The 20,699-nt window shown below is 45.1% G+C and overlaps 1 protein-coding gene across 1 annotated transcript in view; it reads left to right on the forward strand.

Annotated features, from left to right (window-relative positions):
* The first annotated feature begins 861 nt into the window (after positions 1–861).
* KLHL6 (kelch like family member 6) overlaps positions 862–20,699 on the forward strand; it is a 75,276-nt gene continuing 55,438 nt past the window's right edge. Inside the window, exon 1 of the mRNA XM_007971971.3 lies at positions 862–1,192. Coding sequence (XP_007970162.1) covers positions 900–1,192 — 293 coding nt within the window. The 5' untranslated portion in view covers positions 862–899. The remainder of the gene's footprint in view (positions 1,193–20,699) is intronic.

A 20,699-nucleotide genomic window follows, 5' to 3' on the forward strand; every position in this document is an offset into this window, starting at 1 on the left:
AATAATGACAGTTATTACTACTTAACTAAGACCTGCAAAGGTAATGAAAATACTTCAGGATCCAACGTTAGATGCATGGTCTGTAGACACTGGGCTAATTTGAGACGTGCTGTGGCAATTCGGTGTAGACCTACCCTGACTCATCCTCTGAGAAGATGCTAGTGACCGAGTTTTGGAAACCATTTCTTCTGTGCCCCCAAAGCACATCTGAAACAATAGACATTTTTCGGTGGGGAGAAGACATGAATGTTTGCCATGACGTTGTTTTCCCCTGGGTAGGGAGGAGGATGAAGATAGACTATCTACAGTGTCTCCAGAAATGAGAATGTCAGGGATAAGTGGGGTTTCCAAGGTTTACAAAGGACGGTTTTTGGATCGTTGTGGGATCTCAGACGCCTGGGAGGAGGAAGTGGGAGGACTATAGACTGTCTCCTGTCCATCCTCTCATTGACGACTTGGGTTATTGAGCCACTAGAAGTACAAATGTGAAGTGGGAGGATTATAGAATGTCTCCTGTCCATCCCCTCATTGACGACTCAGGTTATTGATAGCATTAGGAGTACAAATGTAATAGCCACCACCGGAGGCTTCCTGCTCACGGATATGAAGTGGGAGATGCACCAAAATAAACACACAGCACTCACAGTGGACTCTAAGAGGCCACTCCTCTTCCAGAGCCCCCTCCCACACACCTATTCTAAGTAATTTCTAACCCTGTGATTATTCACAGAAAGAAGAAGAATAGAAGTTGCTGGCATTTGTAGTAACAGGATGAGAAAGTGCGAGACTTCCTGTTATGTGTGTGTGACAGCTGGTGATAAGTGGAGGGCCCTGCACAGGAAATCCGCTCAGCTTCTGCAATGGGGCCTGCCTGACACTTGGGCGCTCCTTCAGTCTCGATGTTGATGGCAGGACAAAGGGGCGCCTGGACCATGGGTGACGTGGTTGAGAAGAGTTTGGAAGGGCCTCTGGCACCTTCTACAGATGAGCCCTCCCAGAAAAGAGGAGACTTGGTGGAGATCCTAAACGGGGAAAAGGTCAAATTTGACGACGCGGGACTCTCCTTAATTCTTCAGAATGGCCTGGAGACCCTGCGAATGGAAAACGCTCTGACAGATGTCATCTTGTGTGTGGACATTCAGGAATTCTCCTGCCACCGCGTGGTACTTGCCGCGGCCAGCAACTATTTCAGGTCAGCATGCCTAGGACCAGAGTCAAATTGGGTGCAAGTTGCAAGGAAGGGGTGTGTTAGTGTGAGAGTCCAATCTTAAAGAGTTGGCCTTGATGTTTACAGTTTACATATATATTAAGGCTCGTGTGTCTACTTAAAATAGAAGAAAGGACACTATCACACTTTATTTATTTATTTATTTATTTATTTATTTATTTATTTATTTATTTTTGAGACGGAGTTTCGCTCTTGTTGCCCAGGCTGGAGTGCAATGGCGCAATCTCGGTTCACTGCAACCTCCGCCTCCCGGGTTCAAGCGATTCTCCTGCCTTAGCCTCCTGAGTAGCTGGGATTACAGGCATGCGCCACCACACCCAGCTAATTTTGTATTTTTAGTAGAGATGGGGTTTCTCCATGTTGTTCAGGTTGGTCTTGAACTCCCGACCTCAGGTGATCCACCTGCCTCAGTCTCCCAAAGTGCTGGGATTACGGGTGTGAGATGCTGTGCCTGGCTTATCACACTTTACATTTTAGGATTTAGGCCACATTAAAAGAGAGATTAGCATCATTTAAAAGCAATGTTTACATTCTATAGTAAACCTGTGTATATGTCCTTGTTCCAAAGGATGGAAATTTACTCTAGTCATGGGGATTTTTTTCCCCCTTGGTCTGACTAATGTGTTGGAAACATAATGTTGTCTTTGTTAATCAACAGACATAGAGAAAAAGGATGTGGCCCCTCTCTTGGAGTTATCAAATGACTTGTTACAAATTAGGGGCTTCTGTGTGTGTAAGCAGTGTGGGGGAAAGGGAAAGCAGTTACAAAGATGCTTTAGAGGGGAGAGGCCTCCAGTTACAATAAACTGGTGGTCTCATAGTGGGAAGACCTGAAGTCGGGAGACCTGGCTCCTTCTCGACAGTGAAACTTTAGGCAAATTACAAAGTGCTCTGAATGTCTGTTTCGTCATCTGTAAGGTGAGGACAACGATGATCACCTTCAGAGTTGTCATAATTAAACAAGAGCGTGAAAAGGGTCTTATACAGTGTCTAGCATATAGTAAGTGGATGCTCAATATATCTTTCTTGGAATTCTTTTCCTGATTCTGCTTGGTTCAGATAAGGATGACTCATTGGGTGTTTCCCATGAGCACGTCCCTGGGGTAGGAATTGTATAGTGCCGGGAACCCAGTGAATACATCTGAATTCGGTGTTCTCCATATCAGCATGGACATGGGGGAACCAGCTTGCAAGGGCAATGTGGATAATGAAGAAGGTATTTGGGAACTTGAAAAGAAATACCCTTAGAATTCTTCTTAATGAGATTCTTCTTAACTTTTGATTCTGGCTGAGGAAATTGAAAACGATTAAACTATGAAAGCATTATGGAAGTTCTTTCTTTCTTTCTTTCTTTCTTTCTTTCTTTCTTTCTTTCTTTCTTTCTTTCTCTCTCGAGGTGCTTGGGGGAAAACCTTTCTTTGTAATTCATAGAGCAGGATCAGCAGGTTGCTGTGGGACTCATTAGGTCTCCTCTGTCGGTAAGACAAGGGGATATCTAGGTTTGAGAGAAGTAGTGGCTGTTGTGCGCCAGACAGACACAGTTATCTGATTTTATTTTTGTAACAGCATGATGAAGGTGGCTGATATCTCCTTTCACAGATGACGAAATGAAAACTCAGCATTACATATCTGGTCAGTGCTGGAGCAGGGATTGGGTATGTTCTAAAAATCCCTGTTACTGCAATGCAAGCTGCCACTAGGTTTGGGGCTTCATTCCACGGGAAGTGTGTAAAATGTAAGTGTAACACAGCCACCAAAATGGGTTGATATAAACACATTACTTTCTCCACCAACCTTGATCACATGCTTTCACATTGACTGCAGCCCCTCTTAGGAGTGAGTAAAGTCAAGTTAGCTCAATGCCCTGGGGACGCACATTTAGGTTTATCCTTTTGTATCCCTTGCTATCATAAAATGCGTACCTGGAAGCAGTTTTGTTAGTGGGTGCACCTGGCTGTGGACCAAGCCCGTTGGCTGTGTGCCCTTGAGTTGATCACTGGTCTTCTCTGGTCTTTGGGTTTCTCGTCCTAAATGGGAATTTGGGCTCGGGTCCTTCCAGTCCTGCTGATCTAGGATGCTTAGGGAATGTCTCTGCCGGTCATCAGAGGAGGCGATGGCAATGAGAAGCTGGAGAACACGAGGGCGTAGGCATCTGACTGTGTATACAGAGCCTCTCCCAAAACTGCCTGGTCATGAGAGGAAATTCCTTCAATTCTTCTCTTCAGAGCAGTGACTTTTCCTTCTTCTCTTGGGATTTCCAACATGACTTTCCTTCTACAATGAATACTGTCCTGGAGACAGGATTCTTTTTCCGGTGCTACTATTCATATCAACTCCTGTTTGTGGAGTGCTTACTGTGGGCCAGGCCCTGTAGCTTCCGTATCACACACTCTCATCCACTCCACCCTCACAGCAACCTGACAAGGCAGGGAGTCCTATCCCCAGCCTACCAATGAGGAACCAAAGTCTAGAGTGTCACGGCGAATAAAAAGTAGCCAAACTGGGATTTAGACCTAGGGCTGATGTTAAATCTGACATGGTCTCACTGCCTCTCTTGCTTTACGTCTAAGGTTTCGAAAGGGGTTCTTTTTACGCTCAGGTTTAGGGAGGTCAGAGAGTCTCTCTGTCTTGGAGTCTTTTTTTTTCTTGAGACGGAGTCTTGCTCTGTTGCTCAGGCTGGAGTGCAGTGGCACAATCTCTGCTCACTGCAAACTCCACCTCTCAGGTTCACGCCATTCTCTTGCCTCAGCCTCCCGAGTAGCTGGGACTACAGGCACCTGCTGCCACACCCGGCTAGTTTTTTGTATTTTTAGTAGAGACGGGGTTTCACCATGTTAGCCAGGATGGACTCAATCTCCTGACCTTGTGATCCGCCCACCTCGGCCTCCCAAAGTGCTGGGATTACAGGCGTGAGCCACCGCGCCCAGCCAGTCTGGGAGGCTTTCAACACAGCGTTCTGTGCTTCCGAGGGCCTGGAAGCTGGTTGTAAAATTATGTCATTTTTTTCCCTTTACTCATTGAGAAAATAAATACTTTCCACTAAGGGATCGACAATAGTTTATTAAACAGTCCCCTATGGACAGACATTTGGACCATTTCCAATTCACATTTTGCTATCACAAACAAAGTTGTAAGGAATAACCTGAAACATGGGTTTTTTGTCATACACATTTCTTGAAGGGGGTTTGCTGAGTCAAATGCATCTGCAGTCTTAGCGGTTATTGCAACTTCTCCTTGATCGGGGTTGAATCATGTTGCACTCCCCCACGGCATCACCAAAAGAGGGTGTCATCCAACTGTTGCATTTTTACCAATCTGATAAATAAGAAAGAATATCTCCATTTAGCTTTAATTTACATTTTTCTTATTTTTAATAAGATCAAACATCTCTTCATAAATTTAGGGGGCATCTGCAGTTCTTTTTTTAGTGAATTTTCTCTTCACTGCCTTTCTGTTTTTCATGTATTTTTTTATAATTAAATTTTATTTTTTATTAAAGATACGCAAATAGTAAACAAAGTGTTAAATAGTATTTAAAGGCTTATAATGAAAAACAAAAATTCCTCTTTCCTCCTCCACCCTGTCTCATGCACCAAAGGATACCATTTTCAATTTCTATTTGTTTCTTCTGGCACTAGCTCTATATTTCTGCAAAATACACTTATGCTGCTCTTTCTTGATTTTTCTGTTTTAGACATCATTTACTGATTTCAAATAAGGATTTAGTATCTCTACCTAACCCTCTTACCATATGCTTTCCTTCCCTGTAATCTTTCAGCATAATGTTATCACAACAAGGGTTTACATTATTATGTTCATGAAAATCTTGTTCTCTGTTGAGCCAAATTGCTCAATGATAACATTTCCTTTCTTGTAAACCTTTTTGTCTTTCCCGAAGTTATTAATTCACTCATTTTTTCATTTGCTTTGTTTTTGGCGTGTCTTTTGCTCACAGCCTTACAAAAACCTTTCATGTGATCCAGTGCATCAAAGAATCTACCAGTTCCATTTCCTCAGAATCTTCCTGCCTTGTATCATCTTACATATCCCTGGATTTGCAGACTGGCTAGGATTCAGCTGCTTCTCCATCATTCCCTGGGACTGTCTGCTATGCTGAATGGAGCCTTCTCTCTTCAACCCCTATCTTCCTCTTACCCTCTTACCCTGATGAGCACATTCTAAAATAACTTCCTAAGAAAGAGCGCATGGAAAGTCCCTTCCTTTCTTCCTTCCTTCCTTCCTTCCTTCCTTCCTTCCTTCCTTCCTTCCCTCCCTCCCTCCTTCCCTTCTTCCTTCCTTCCTTCCTTCCTTCCTTCCTTCCTTCCTTCCTTCCTTCCTTCCTTATTTTCTGAGACAGAGTCTTGCTCTGTCGCCCAGGCTGGAGTGCAGTGACACCATCTCGGCTCACTGCAAGCTCCGCCTTCTGGGTTCACGCCATTCTCCTGCCTCAGCCTGTCGAGTAGTTGGGACTACAGGCGCCCGCCACCACGTCCGACTAATTTTTTTTTTTTTTTGTATTTTTTGTATTTTTAGTAGAGATGGGGTTTCACCCTGTCAGTGAGGAGAGTCTCGATCTCCTGACTTCGTGATCCACCCGTCTTGGCCTCCCAAAGTGCTGGGATTACAGGCGTGAGCCACCGCGCCCACCCATAGGAAGTTATTTTTAAGGCCTTGCATATATTTTTGTTTTGTTTTGAGACAGGGTCTCGGTCTGTTGCCCAGGCTGGAGTGCAGTGGCTTGATCACGACTCACTGCAGCCTCCCTGAGTTCAAGCAATTCTTCCACCTCAGACCCTAAGTAGCTGGGACCACAGGCGTGTACCACCATGCCCGGTTAACTTTTAAAAAAAAATTTTTTTTTGAGACGGAGTCTCGCTCTGTCGCCCAGGCTGGAGTGCGGTGGCGCAATCTCGGCTCATTGCAAGCTCCACCTCCCAGGTTCACACCATTCTCCTGCCTCAGCCTGCCGAGTAGCTGGGACTACAGGCACCCACCACCACGCCCGGCTAATTTTTTTGTATTTTTAATAGAGACAGGGTTTCATTGTGTAAGCCGGGATGGTCTCGATCTCCTGACCTCATGATCTGCCCGCCTCGGCCTCCCAATGTGCTGGGAGTACAGGCGTAAGCCACCACGGCCGGCCGGTTTTTGTACTTTTTTTAGTAGAGATGGGGTTTCACCATGTTGGCCAGGCTGGTCTCGAACTCCTGACTTCAGGTGATCCACCTACCATGGCCTCCCAAATTGCTGGGATTACAGCTGTGAGCCACCCGCCACACCTGGCCTTTCTTTGATTTTAAATAACATTTTGATATTTTACAATGATGTGCCTTGGAGGGGTGTGTGTGTGTGTGTGTGTGTGTGTGTGTGTATGTGTGTGTGTGTGTGTTTTACTCCAACCATTTTGCTATGCATTTGATGAACCCTTTTAATCTGGAGAGTCACATCCTTTAATCCTAAATATTTCCTCATATTACTCCCCGGTAATTACATGGTCACTATTTTCCTTGTTCTCTATTTCTGGATCACTTACTCAGTAGATGTGGACTTCTAGAACAGTCTCTAGCTTTCTCATCTTCTCTCTCCTGTTGTCCATCCTCTTACCTTTCTGTTTTACTTTCTGGAAGATTTTTCTCAATTTTATCTTCCAACCTGTTGAGAATCTCAGTTTTTAACTTCCAAGACTTTTTTCTTGTTTTATTTATGAAGCTTCCTTTTTATAACATCCTGTTCTTGTTTCATGTGGTCATATTTTCACCTAATCTCTTTGAGGTTTATATTTTTTTAAAAACCACTCTTCTGTGTTTGTTTGTTTGTTTTTTTACTGTTTGTTTCCCTGTATTTTTCTCTTTGTTTAGTCTCTTTTATTCTATTTTATTTATTTATTTATTTATTTATTTATTTATTTATTTATTTATTTTCTAGAGACAAGGGCTCCCTATGTTGCCCAGATTGTCTCAAACTCCTGGGCTCAAACCATCCTCCTGACCTGGCCTCCCAAAGTGCTAGGATTACAGTCATGAGCCACCACACCTGGCCTCTGTCTTTTATTTTAGAGGCTATACTTAAATATCTGGTAGTCTTTAGATATCTATTCATATTTAAGAGTCAAGCACTAACATGGTGAAACCCATCTCTACTAAAAATACAAAAAATTAGCCAGGCGTGGTGGCATGCGCCTGTAGTCCCAGCTACTCGGGAGGCTGAGGCAGGAGAATCGATTGAATCCGGGAGGCGGAGGTTGCAGGGAGCTGAGATCACGCCCCTGCACTCCAGCCTGGGCAACAGAGTAAAGTGAGACTCTGTCTCAAAAAAAAAAAAAAAAAAAAAAAAAAGAGTCAAGCACTAAAGAGCCAAATGGTTGCTGGGGTGGGATGGGGTGGGGTGAAGGCTTTGCAATGTAGTCATGGGACACTGAGCTCACTTTACTATTAGAAATTCACAAACGCTAGTGTGTTAAGCTCTTTGCCTTGGTGCCTTTCAGTATTTCCTCGGGTCTTACTTTCTTCTTCTCTTGTGTGTGATCACCCCTGATTTTTGCAAAGACCTACTCCCCTAAAGAACAAGGAAAATGCAGAGGAAGTTTGTAGAAATTGCTGTTATTACCCAGTAACAATTCAGATTTTTGTTAGAGACAATGAAACCAATGGCTTGTGTCATTTTTTTATATGAGGGAGAAAACCTGTTTGGCCACTCGTTATCCTATTGTCTCTGCCACAAACGGATTCAAACCCCAACCACACACATAGAAAAACCAGTTTCAACAACGTATTTGTAGTGTCAGATGACCATGGAGTGGGAATATGTCAACCTAGAAATGTAACCTGGTGGCTATAAACAGGGCTACATTAGTAACTCAGACAATTTATTTCCCTTTGGGGGCTTATTTAAAGTCTTGAGTGGAATGAGGAAGTTAGGAAAAAATGTATAGCTGACACTGAGTAAAGTAAAAGGGATAATAAAGCTTAAAAAGTCATCTATAACATATGTTTAAGTGTCAAACAGCCAGTATCAAGGTATTCAAATATTTTCACAGCAGAAACATTTGGGGAAGCATTGATTTAACATTCATAACGTATTTTTAAATTTTATAAGACTACTCAGCCAGGTGCGGTGGCTCACACTTGTAATCCCAACACTTCGGGAGACTGAGGCGGGCAGATCATGAGGTCAAGAGATTGAGACCATCCTGGCCAACATGGTGAAACGTCATCTCTACTAAAAATACAAAAATTAGCTGGGCATGGTGGCACGCACCTGTAGTCTCAGCTACTGGGGAGGCTAAGGCAGGATAATCACTTGAATCTGGGAGGTGGAGGTTGCAGTGAGCCAAGATCTTGCCACTGCACTCCAGCCTGGTGACAGAGCAAAACTCTGCCTTAAAAAAAAAAAAAAAAAAAAAGTCTACTCATGTTTTTTAGAAGTCTACTAAGAAAATGCCATTTGTGTAATGCTTTTGGGCATGTCTCCAAACCAAAGTCATTGCATAGTGCACAAGAACGCCGTCTCCCGACGGATCTCCATCTAAACCACTGGTTCTCACCATCTGGGAAGCCCAACTCACTGCAAAATATGGCACACTCTATAAGTGACAGTGACCTGTGAGGGCAGCCATGCTGTAATTCCCAGAGTTGGCAGAGGGAGGGGAATCATAGTGATGAGGGGAGGGGTTATCAGGCTTTCCTCTGCCCTGTCTCATGACTGGCCCTTCCTACATGCATAGAAAAGCTTCCAAGCTGAGGTTGAGTCAACAGCAAGCTCCTTTGTTGATGCTGCTGCCTGGAATCTTTGTCTGGACTCTCGCTCCTGTCTTGTAACCCCGTCTCTAGGTCTGGTTCCTTGAGGCTACGTTGAGAGGACTTTGCCCACCAGCTACAAAAATCAGGCATGAGGCCAGGAATGGGAAGGGTATTGTGAGCACAATCTATGCACTTGTTAATCATTATTACATATTAGCCAATTACTTCATGGCAGAAAAGTGGAGCAAGAGACTACTCTTAAGCCACATGTAGATGTAATCCTGAGGTTTTTCTCCGTAATGGGGTAAGATGTTAGAAAAGAGTCAGTGAGTCCAGGTGATAGAATAAGTGCCAAGCACATATACACCGTGGAATACTATGCAGCCATAAAAAGGAATGAGATCATGTCCTTTGCAGGGATATGAATGAAGCTGGAAACCGTCATTCTCAGCAAACTAACACAGGGACAGAAAAACAAACACCACAGGTTCTCACTCATAAGTGGGAGTTGAACAATGAGAACACAGGGACACAGGGAGGGGAACATCACACACCAGGGCCTGTCAGTGGGTGCGGAGCGAGGGGAAGGAGAGCATTAGGACAAATATGCATTCAGGGCTTAAAACCTAGATGATGGGTTGATGGGTGCAGCAGACCACCATGGCACATGCGTACCTATGTAACAAACCTGTACATTCTGCACATGTATCCTGGAATTTAAAGTAAAATTTAAAAAAATTTTTAAAAAAGAGAATAAGCGCCAAGAAAAACAAAAATGAGTTAAGGCCATGTAGGTCTGTATTAAAAATCTGGCTAATAGCAAATGCGTTGAGGATTGCTGTTGCCACAGTGGGTACACGTGAGAACTCAAGTGAAGCCGACGATTTTAACACCAGGGTCAGGCCCTATATGTTCCACTTTTAATATTTTCCAACATAGTGGATCAGAACCAATATGATTGTGAATATTTCAGTATTATATATCGATAATCCCTTATCTGCAGTTCCAAAATTCCCAAAGTGCTGATGAATGTAAAATTTTTCATAACTTATTTCATGGCTAAATCCAATTTGAATGGCACTTGTCAGGTTGGGGCACCTGTCCTGAACTGAGGTGAAGTTACTTACAGAGCCTTTTTTTTTTTTTTTTTTTTTTTTTTTTGAGATGGAGTCTTGCTCTGTTGCGCAGGCTGGAGTTCAGTGGTACGATCTCGACTCACTGCAACCTCCACCTCCCGGGTTCAAGCGATTCTCCTGCCTCAGCCTCCTGAGTAGCTGGGATTACAGGTGCCCACCACCATGCCCGGCTTATTTTTGTATTTTTAGTAGAGATGGGGTTTCACCATATTGGCCAGGCTGGTTTCGAACTCCTAACCTCAAGTGATCTGCCCGCCTCAGCCTCCCAAAGTGCTGGGATTACAGGCGTGAGCCACTGCTCCCGACCTCAGTCTTCATTTATTCCACTTAGGGCGACATTCGTGTACTCACTGCTGAAGTACTAACGCGTTAGATTGAAGAGTGCTGGAGGTGCTATATAATATTTAAGATATGCTAATATCCAAAGAATTCTGAATGGCAAAGCACATCTGGCTTCCAGATTTTTGGGTAAGGGATTATGGGGCTTTCTGATAACGTTAACAGTTTTCATTTCGGTGTTATTTGTCTACTTTTTCTCACATGCATATCTTTCCAGAGTTTACATGCAATTTTGCATCTTGCTTTGCCCCTCTTTTCATTATAATATTTTTCCTATGGTGCTCCATACTTTTCATAATGACTATTTATTATATTGCTACCAGTTTCAACAGAGGCATAATATGAAAATCTTTCTCTCACTGTGGACATTTACTGCTTCCAGTATTTTGTTTTTATAAGTGATGTGGTAATCTTTGTATTAAGCATTTTTTCTCAGTTTGGAATATGGATGGCCAACATTTTTTCAGGCACTTTGCTGGATTCTTTTTATTTCATTCAATCTTCATAATGTCAAGTAGATAGCATGGTGTCCATTTCATCCTAGGGGGAGCTCACTTTAATGGGAAGAGTGGTTTCCCCATGATGTCTAAACTGAAAACAGGCCTTGTTATAGAGAACAGAAATGTTGCTAACAGGTCATTTCCTATGACCCCTAAGCTCCCCAAGACTCTTTTGCTAGTGTAGGCTACATAAGCTGAAAATGAGGAGGAAATGTAAAAATTGGAGCCTCCTTGTGCTCATACATACATGCACAGGCAGGATACTGTTGGAACATTCATTCCAGTTTATGTCTGGGGGCTGAGGTGACAGGCCTCCGTAGCAGCAAGGACCCAGCATGCCTTAGGACATCAGTCTGGATCAAAGGGTTAAAAAAGAAATAAGGAAGCAGGGTCAGGGTGTGCAAGGTGAAAAGGGAGTGTGCTCTGAAAATAAACATCACTGCGGCTAGAACCAGAAACTTGGTATAGCGGAAAGAATTTATGGTACTGGGTGCAATGGCTCATGCATGTAATCCCAGCACTTTGGCAGGCTGAGGCTGGTGGATCACCTGAGATCAGGAGTTCAAGACCAGCCTGGCCAACATGGCAAAACCCCGTCTCTACTAAAAGATGCAAAAATTAACCGCGTGCAGTGTTGTGCGCCTGTAGTCCCAGCTACTTGGGAGGCTGAGGCAGGAGAATCGCTTGAACCCGGGAGGTGGAGGTTGCAGAGAGCTGAGATCATGCCACTGCATTCCAGCCTGGGCGACAGAGCAAGAGATTCTGTGAAAAAAAAAAAAAAAAAAAAAAAAAGATTTATGGCACTGGGATTTCAGTCCAGACTCTGCCACTTGTTGGCTATGTAAATCTTGGAGGAATTGTTTGGCTTCTCTGAGGCTCAACACCGATGTCTACAATAGAGTGAGGCTAACAATGTATGTCTGCCGATCCCAGCAAGTTGTGAAATGCAAATAGTAAAATGGATTCATTTATTAATTTATTTGCCCCAACACTTTATGCGTGGTAATAAGTCAGATTTCTTGGTTCTGAGAAACAGAAATCAACTCTAGCTTATTTGAGAAGAGAAATTTATGTAAATGATAGTAGGAACTCACAAAATCCCCACAGAAGTTTGGAGAACCAAACCCAGAAGACAAACAGGTGCAAGGGAGGCCAGACAGGGGCCAGGACCACAGCCCGAAGCCACCCAGGCCTCTTCCCTGCTGTTGTACAATGCTGGGGCCACAGCTGCACAGCTGCAGCCACTGGTGCTGCTGTCAGGGCTGTCTCTGGAAGCTGGAGGCTGCTGCTGCTTGTCCTGCCTCCACCCAAGCAGGCTCTCCTCCGTCCAGGCTTCTTGGTATCACTGGCTTCCAATTCAAAACTATTTGCTAGGCCTGCAATAGGAGCAGAATAGATGTTAAAGTACCATGAAAACTACACAGTTATGAGGGGATTCCATGACCCTTGTCACAGAGGCATCAGAGATCTGGATCCTGAGACCCAAATAGGCAAGAAGGTAATTATTAGCACTTTCATTCCTCTGCTCCCTGCAAAACTGTGAGTAGTCCTGGGTACACTTGTGGGGATGCATGAAGGCATCATCCATCATGGGTGGACTAAAAGCAGGTTGAAAATGCAAGCCATGTGAAGGCAGTGACCACCATATTCTTCTCCTTAACGCCACTGCAATGGTTGGCACTCAGCAGACATCCTGTAAATGCGTGAAGTGAACAAACACTTGGATATTCTTCCTGCAGGTCCAGTCACTGATTAAGTAGCATCCTGGCCAGAGCAGGAAGTCCTCACAGAGTTCGGTGGGAAGCTATTGTGCAACTTTAGAAAAGGGAAAGATGATCAAATGTGGCTATCACAGGAAAAATGGGAAGGAACACATACAAAATCCAAAATGCCTCAGAATATTCTGGATTCAAGCAGTCGCTCATGTGACCACCTGCATACAATGTGACTCTTGCAGTCCTTTTTTTTTTTTTTTTTGCACTGGCAGTGGGGAGAGGAGGGGGTTCTGCACCAGGGCAGAAGTGCGATCAGGTCCTTTGATTTTTCAAGGAAGTGTCATCTCTGTCACCCCTACCCCTGGTGTCTACAGCATGTGGATCTTATTTCAATCAAGATTAGAAAATCTATTCTTCAATTTTAAATAATCTTCCATGCCAGGCTTTGTAAAAACCTTCCCAACTAAAACACAACAGAGAAATATTTTCATCATTCGTAGCTCAAGTTGTAAGCTCTATCTCTGCATCAAACCCACGGATATGCAACTGTCTCTCCATGAAAATGTTTTTTCAGGACAAGGATCTAACATGGTAAACAAAAAACAGTCCACGAGAAGAACTGGCCACATGCAGAGCCTTTGTGTTTTTGGTAAAACTGCCGTGAGCTCAGCATCCATTTGTGCTGCTCCATGTTCCTTTATTGGTGAGCAGTCTTTTGGTTTCAAGGGATAGGAAATCAAGTCAATCAGCTTAGGCAAAGAGAAAGGTATTTGGTAACATTATCAAATCACAGGAGGGCTGGGGTGCAGCAGAGCCCAGGGAGAAGGGGAATCAGGCCCTTGCACGCAGCGCTGGTGCTCTTTCTCCACCCCTCACTTTGCTTCTCTCTCAGGTTGGATTTCTCAGGTTGACTTCTGCCACACTGTTGGGGGTTTGCCTGTCGGTTGCTATGAGACTCCTAGCCTTGGCTCTAGAGGGAAAATGAGGGACCTTCTCTACCTGTGGCTTGAAAAACCCCTGGGAAAGACTCTGATTGGCTCAGCTCCATTCAGTTACCCAGTCCTAGGCTAATCACTGTGCCAGGGAGGTGGGGCACAATTATCAGCCCAGCCTAGGTTAGGAGTCCACCCTTGGCCAAAGAGCTGTGCGTGCATGCGTGTGTGTGTCTGTGTGTGTGTGTGAGAGAGAGAGAGAGAGACAGACAGACAGACAGACAAGCAGAAGACAGAAAGGTGGAGAGGTCTGTATTGACGTGAGAGCTCCCACCTGAGTCACATGATTTGGGGCCTGGGTGGGGAGAAGAGAATTTCCCGATATGGAGAGATGCTGGACAAAAGGAAAAATAAAGTCCTCTAAAGAGGAATAACGAACACTGCTTTACTTTCTTATTAGGCAATTTGTCGTACTTTTGCCTTTGCTGTGGTTGTCAGGAAGCTCCGTGGGTTAACTTTCCTTAGCCTTGGTTTCAGTGATATATTCTCCTTCCACTTTAATTCCTTAATTCTTGTCTTCTTATTTTTATTGTTACTGTTTTGTGTTTTATGATACTTCTGCTTCTTTTGTAAAAGCCTTCTTAAATTCTTTTGGTGAGGCCATCTCCGTATAAAGATAAGTCTCCTTTGCTGTGAAAGAGTATCATTTAGGCAACCTACAAGTCCTCTGCCAGCTGTAAAGGCCAGCATTCTTTTATTGTATTTAACCTCTATGGAAAACTTTAAGGTCACAATAATTACAAGAGTGCTGATACTGCTATGGCTTTTTTTTTTTTCTTGAGACTGAGTTTCACTTTTGTCACCCAGGCTGGAGTGCAATGGCCTGATCTCAACTCACTGCAAACTCTACCTCCCAGGTTCAAGCGATTCTCCTGCCTCAGCCTCCCGAGTAGCTGGGACTGCAAGCGGGTGCCACTATGCCCGGCTAATTTTGTATTTTTAGTAGAGATAGGGTTTCACCATGTTGGCCAGGCTGGTCTCAAACTCTTGATCTCAGGTGATCCGCCTGCCTCGGCCTCCCAAAGTGCTGGGATTACAGGCGTGAGCTACCATGCCCGGCCTCGTGCTATGGCTTTAAAACACAATCAAACCAAAACTAAGAGGTTGCATCACAGCCCTTTCTGAAGAGATGCTCTGGGATCTATAATAAATAATAGACACTCAGCAGTTTTGCATATAATGATTCAGGTCCGGAGTGAAGTAAGACCTTATTGGATTGAAAAGATCATGTGTCTTGTAGAGTAAGCTCAGGTTTATAGAGGGCTGAGTGTCAAGGGCGTTTTGGTGTTGGGGGAATTATGGGAGAAGCAGAGGCCCAGTGGATAACTCCTGGAAGGTGGAATTTTATTGTATTATTGTGTATAGCGGACACAACACAAAAAAATAGGACAGAGATTAGGGAAAGTTAGGAAAGTGTCAGGTGACTAGCAGTGTCTTTAAAACTCAGGATAGCAGGCTGGGTTGGCAGATGATGCCTGTCTCATTAGCAGATTGGCCTGGAGATGGAGGGGGAGAGAATTCTTAGTAACTGCTATGAAAATCCTCATTCCTCCCAAGCTCCTCCAGTGTTCCACCGATGATTAGCAGGCTTTCAGTTAAGGAACATTGCATAGTATTCTCTCTCTCTCTCTTTTTTTTTTTGAAATGGAGTCTCGCTCTGTCACCCAGGCTGGAGTGTAGTGGTGCGATCTTGGCTCACTGCAACCTCCATCTTCCGGGTTCAAGCTATTCTCCTGCCTCAGCCTCCCAAGTAGCTGGGATTACAGGTCACCACACCAAGATCGTTTTTGTATTTTTAGTAGAGATGGGGTTTCGCCATATTGGCCAGGCTGGTCTTGAACTACTGACCTCAGATGATCTGCCTGTCTCGGCCTCCCAAAGTGCTGGGATTACAGGCTTGAGCCACCATGCCTGGCCAGTATTATCTCTCTTAATGTGAAAATACTTGGAGGGGAAAGAATGCAAAATGTTAAACTTTCAGAACTACAGTGCTGAGTGAATTTAGGAATTTCCATCCATCCGTCCATCCGTCCGTCCATCCATCCATCCATCCATCCATCCATCCATCCATCCATGTATCCATCCATTTGACACAAATTTATTAAGTGCCTACTCTGTGGCAGGCACAGAGTTTACAACGATGAATAAATTATGGTTCCTGCTTGACCTGGAAGTCATAATCTAGTTAGGACAGAGCGATAAGTAAATTGATGTTTACTGTACAGGATGATAAGTGCTATGGTGGAGCTCAGCGCGGGGGCTATGGCGGAGCTCTGTGGGTTATGGTGGAGCTCAGCGCAGGGGCCATGGGAGGTTTGCTATATGGGAGCTATAGGAGCATACAGAAGGGCACTGAATCAGACTGAAGAAAGAGCAGTCTGAGAAGTCTTCCTGGCAGAGGTGATATCTGAACGGAGTTTTGAAGGATGAGTAGGCATTGGCCAGAAGGGGCCAGAGGGGAGAAAGGAAAAGAGAGGAGCATTCTAGGCAAAGAGATACACATCTGGGAAGGTGCCACGCAGTGTAACCACAGGTAGAAAAGTAGGGTGGAATAAAGGACATGCATAGGCCAATAAGGGTGAGAGATAGGCATGGTCAGACCGGGAAAGGTTTTGCTGGGTGAAGTTGAGGAGTTTGAAACATGACTTACAGACAGTGGGAAGCCATGGAAGAGTCTTTAAGCAGAAAAGAGATGTGATCCAAGATCTCCATTAAAATAATCCTTTGCACTGTGGGTATGGAGGGTCCCATCAATCTAGGCAGACCCTCAGGTAAGTCGTAAGAAACTGCAGTGAGAGGAGATGAGGGTTGGAATTAAGGTGTAGGCAGTGTGGATGGCGAGAAGGCCTCCAGCAACATTCACAGTCCTCTCTGCGGGCCCGCAGGGCAGCCAGGCCACAGAGAGCACGAGGGAGAGGCAGCACTGCCCAGCAGGGAAGGGTAGGGGGAAGTGAGGTTAGGAGGGCTGGAACACAAAGCAAACTGACTCCACTCTTTGCCGAGGGCCAGTTCTGAGCCTCAAGATTGTAAAGAGAAAGAGAAAGTGGTCTAACCTTATCAACCCTTCACCTGCCTGGGCTATCTCATTTTAGAGCAAAGCTCAGAAACAAAACAACTCAAGTTCTGAACTTGCAATTTTTGAACACCTTGGAGACACAGCCACAGCTGTTATTAAAATATGTTCCCCTCTCTTATCCATGTGTCTCATAAAGACCACTGCTGGCTTTTAGGGTGCCTTCCTTTGATTGTTTTTTTGTTTTTGTTTTGTGTTTTTTAGAGTCTTGCTATGTTGCCCAGGCTGGACTTGAACTCGTAGCCTCAAGTGATCCTCCTGCCTTGGCCTCCCAAGTGGCTGGGACTACAGGCGTGTGCCACCACACCCAGCTTCTTCCTTTGAATGTAAATAAGTTACCTGGGAGGACCAATTAGAAATGGGGGCCCCTTTCTGGGGGTTGCAATCCACATTAGTGCACAAGGCTTGGCAGGTGTCGGGGGCACTGGATTTTAGCTCAAGTCAAGCCTGGCCTGTGCACTCCTGCGTGTAGCCCAACTGTGGCAGCTCCTCCTTCACGTCTAGATTCATAACTGCTCCCCATCCCCAGCTGGAGGAGCTCCTGTCTTCTGTCCCTTTCCCTCTGGATTCTGTGTCATGAAAGTCCAAGGGACAGGCCTGGCAGTCCAGATTCCTCTGTGGCAGCTGGCAGAGGGAGCAGCCTAGAACGCACGTATGATCATCTTCGCCTGTCACAAGAGATAACTTTTATGACTGGAGGAGCCTTAGCATTTGAATACCTTGGGGTGAAGATTGGGACCAGTGCCAACTCGCCAATTTCTAAGTGGTTAGAACCAGGGAAGGCTCAGAAAAAAAATCTTTAAGCAGAGGCTGATCCCTGGCTTCTGGACAATGACATGGTCACAGGGAAGCCACAGAGTCCTGGAGGTGGGACTGGAAAGTGTTCGGGAAAGGGGGGTGATGTGGAGTCTCTGGGCAATAGCCTGGTCAAGATGTGGAGGTGGATGGTGAGCGCAAATGCGGACCCTGCTCCAGGCCAAGAGGGGAAGTGAGAATCTCAGCCGACCTCGTTCGGTTGGGAGGGAAGTGGGGTTTTGTTAGGGGAAGCCAGGTTTCATCTTCAGGAAGGAGGTGGAAGATGCGTAAAAACAAAAGCAAAAGAAGGTAAAGAATAACCCCCATGTTTTGTAAGTTAAACTCTCAGGTAGAAGGGCTTAGGGTAATCATCAATGGGGCTGGGTGTGGTGGCATGTGCCTGCAGTCTTAGCTACTTCGGAGGCTGAGGTGGGAGGATTGCTTGAGGCCAGGAGTTTGAGGCCATCTGGGCAACAGAAAGATCTTGTCTCAAAACAAACAAACAACAAAAACGGACCTGGAGTTCCAATTCAGAGAATCGCTAGGGTTTCTTTTGTCCGATTGTATCACTCCACCCTGCCAGCGACAGACATTCAGCTCAAACTGGTCCAAGTATAAAGGGAGAAAAAAGAATTTGTTTGCTCATGGAATTTAAAAACAGTCTGGGGTAATGGTTTCAGGTATAGTTGGGTCCTTGTGCTCAAAGTAATGTTACCACGACTCAGTTTCTCTCTCCTTCTTAGTTCCGCTTTCCTCTGTGTGGGTTTCTCTCTCAGGGAATGTCTTCACACATGAGGACAAGCAGGTAGCCAGCATCTCCAAACTTTCATTTCCACCAGCTCAGCAATTCTGGTGGGAAGAGACAGCTTCTCTTTCTCAGTAATTCCAGAGAAAGTTCTGGAATTGGCTCCAATTGAATTGACTTCTTCCTATTCCCATCCCTGAACCAATCACTGTGGCTTGGGGCACGTAATATAGGACTTGAACGGGGCTCACCACTGGTCTAAGAGGTGAGGCTAGCTTCACCCATATCTCTCAGCCTGATATTGGAGGGGGGTGATTCCCAGTGGAAGATCTGGGTGCTCCTACTAAAAGAGACAGGAGTAAGTTGGGCAGACGAAACAAAAACTGTCCGTTGTATCTTTGTGACTGTATCATCACTAAAGCCTGACCACAAGTATTTGTTGTAATTGATGTTCTATCTTTCTGATCTTGCAGACAGAGCAAGCCCTTCTTTCTGTCATAAACTTGAATGGCTGAGTTTCATGGCGGACTGAGGCATCAGTAACGGTCTGGTGGGACTTAGAAGGATTCTGCTTCCCTAGGAACTGCTTCCCTGGCTACAGTTTTCATCTCCATAGGGGCCATGGGCAGTGTCCTTGAGGAGTGAGCTTCTAGGGCAAGAAGCTTGGCAGAAGGTAGTTCTTTTTTTTTTTTTTGAAATGGAGTCTCACACTGTTGCCCAGGCTAGAGTGCAGTGGTGTGACCTTGGCTCACTACAACCTCTGCCTCCCGGGTTCAAGCAATTCTCCTGCCTCAGCCTCCCAAGTAGCTGAGATTACCGGCTAATTTTTTGTATTTTTAGTAGAAACGGAGTTTCACTATGTTGGTCAGGCTGGTCTCGAACTCCTGACCTTGCGATCTGCCTGCCTCAGCCTCCCAAAGTGCTGGGATTACAGGCATGGGCCACAGCGCCTGGCCCACAGAAGGGAGTTCTTTTGAGGATTGCTGATGCTTAGAGTCAAGTTGGGGCAACTCTAGGCTTCCAGCTCCTCTGTCAGTTTGGAGCAAAGCTGGCAAACGAATGAGATTGCCACCTGATTCAGGAGGTAGCCGTAGGCCTCCTGGAATTCTAGGAAGGCTGTGTCTCAGAAGAGGAAAGGAAGGATCCATAGTGAGGGAGGACTTTCCAGAAACATATCTTTCCCAGCACTATGGCTAATTGTTTCCATGACTTTGACCTTCGTTCAATCTCCTTCTCAGGAGGAGGCCTGTGTTGAGAAGTAGGGGTGACCTCTTTCTAGGGCAGAGGTTCTCAAAGTTTGTTTTGCAAAGGAATTATGGGTCGGAGCTAGGGCACCTAATTAAATACATACCTCCAGCCCTACTGCTAGAGATTTGGCTTCACTAAGTCTAAGGTAGGTGGGGTACAGGATTCTGCATTCTGAATAAGCACCCAAAGGTTCTGATGCAGTTTGTTCAGGGAACACACTTTGAGATCCACCTCTTGAGGCTGGAGTATCTGAGGCCAAGGATGTAAGCAGGACTTTAGCATTGATACAGGGTCCATATGATAAAACTTAGGGGACAGCTTGAGCTCAGAAACAGGGCAGAGCTGAGTGTTTCTGGGCTTCCCTTGGTTAGTATTGGCTCAGGTTTTGGTGTCTTGAACTAAGTGGTGCTAGGGACCATAGAGAGAGATGCCATGTCATGCTGGGTCACGCTTCCATCTGCTGACTCCCTGCTTTCTTTGCAATGGAACCCCCTTTGATTGACTTCATTGTGTTTATATCCAATAATCCTTTCTTAACAATAGTGTTCATTGTGTAGTACATGCTGACTACTTTAAAAAACTTTTAAACAGATTGTATACATATGGACATTGTATTCTTAAGTAGAATTTAACTCATTTTGCAACTAATGTTGAAGCCACCCCAACACAGAATATCTCAGTGAAACAGGGGAGTTCATTCCTGGTATAAACGGGGATGGTGAAGAAATCAGAGGAAGAACAGAACAGGGGGCAGACAGGGGTGCAGCTGGTGTAGGAGTGACATAATGGGGGTTATGGGGTGGGTATTTGTTTATAGGGTTAGAATTAGGGTTACAGGAGGCAGAGAGTTCAGAGGTCTGGAGTTCTAGGGAAGGGGTCAGCTATAACGGAGTTGGGCTGGGTGAAATATTCTGAGTTGGTGAAGTTTAGGAACTACAGGAGCTTGCAGAACGCATTGAAGTAGTGCAGGTAAGTCAAATGCTTGAGTGTCCTCTTCAAGCTCTAGGCCCTGGACTCGGGAGTGTCTAGGCCCTGGATAGGAGTTCCCTAGTGGCAGTGGAGGGCCTCATCCTCCAGGGATGTTTGATAATTCTTGGAGGTACAGATTCCTGTCAAAAGCAAGTGCAAAGGGACTAGGAAGGCCAAGTTCGTTGATTCATTCATTCATTCACTCACTTTCTCTAGGGAC

Source organism: Chlorocebus sabaeus, chromosome 15, assembly GCF_047675955.1.
Source record: "Chlorocebus sabaeus isolate Y175 chromosome 15, mChlSab1.0.hap1, whole genome shotgun sequence".
In the NCBI taxonomy this organism is placed as follows: domain Eukaryota; kingdom Metazoa; phylum Chordata; class Mammalia; order Primates; family Cercopithecidae; genus Chlorocebus; species Chlorocebus sabaeus.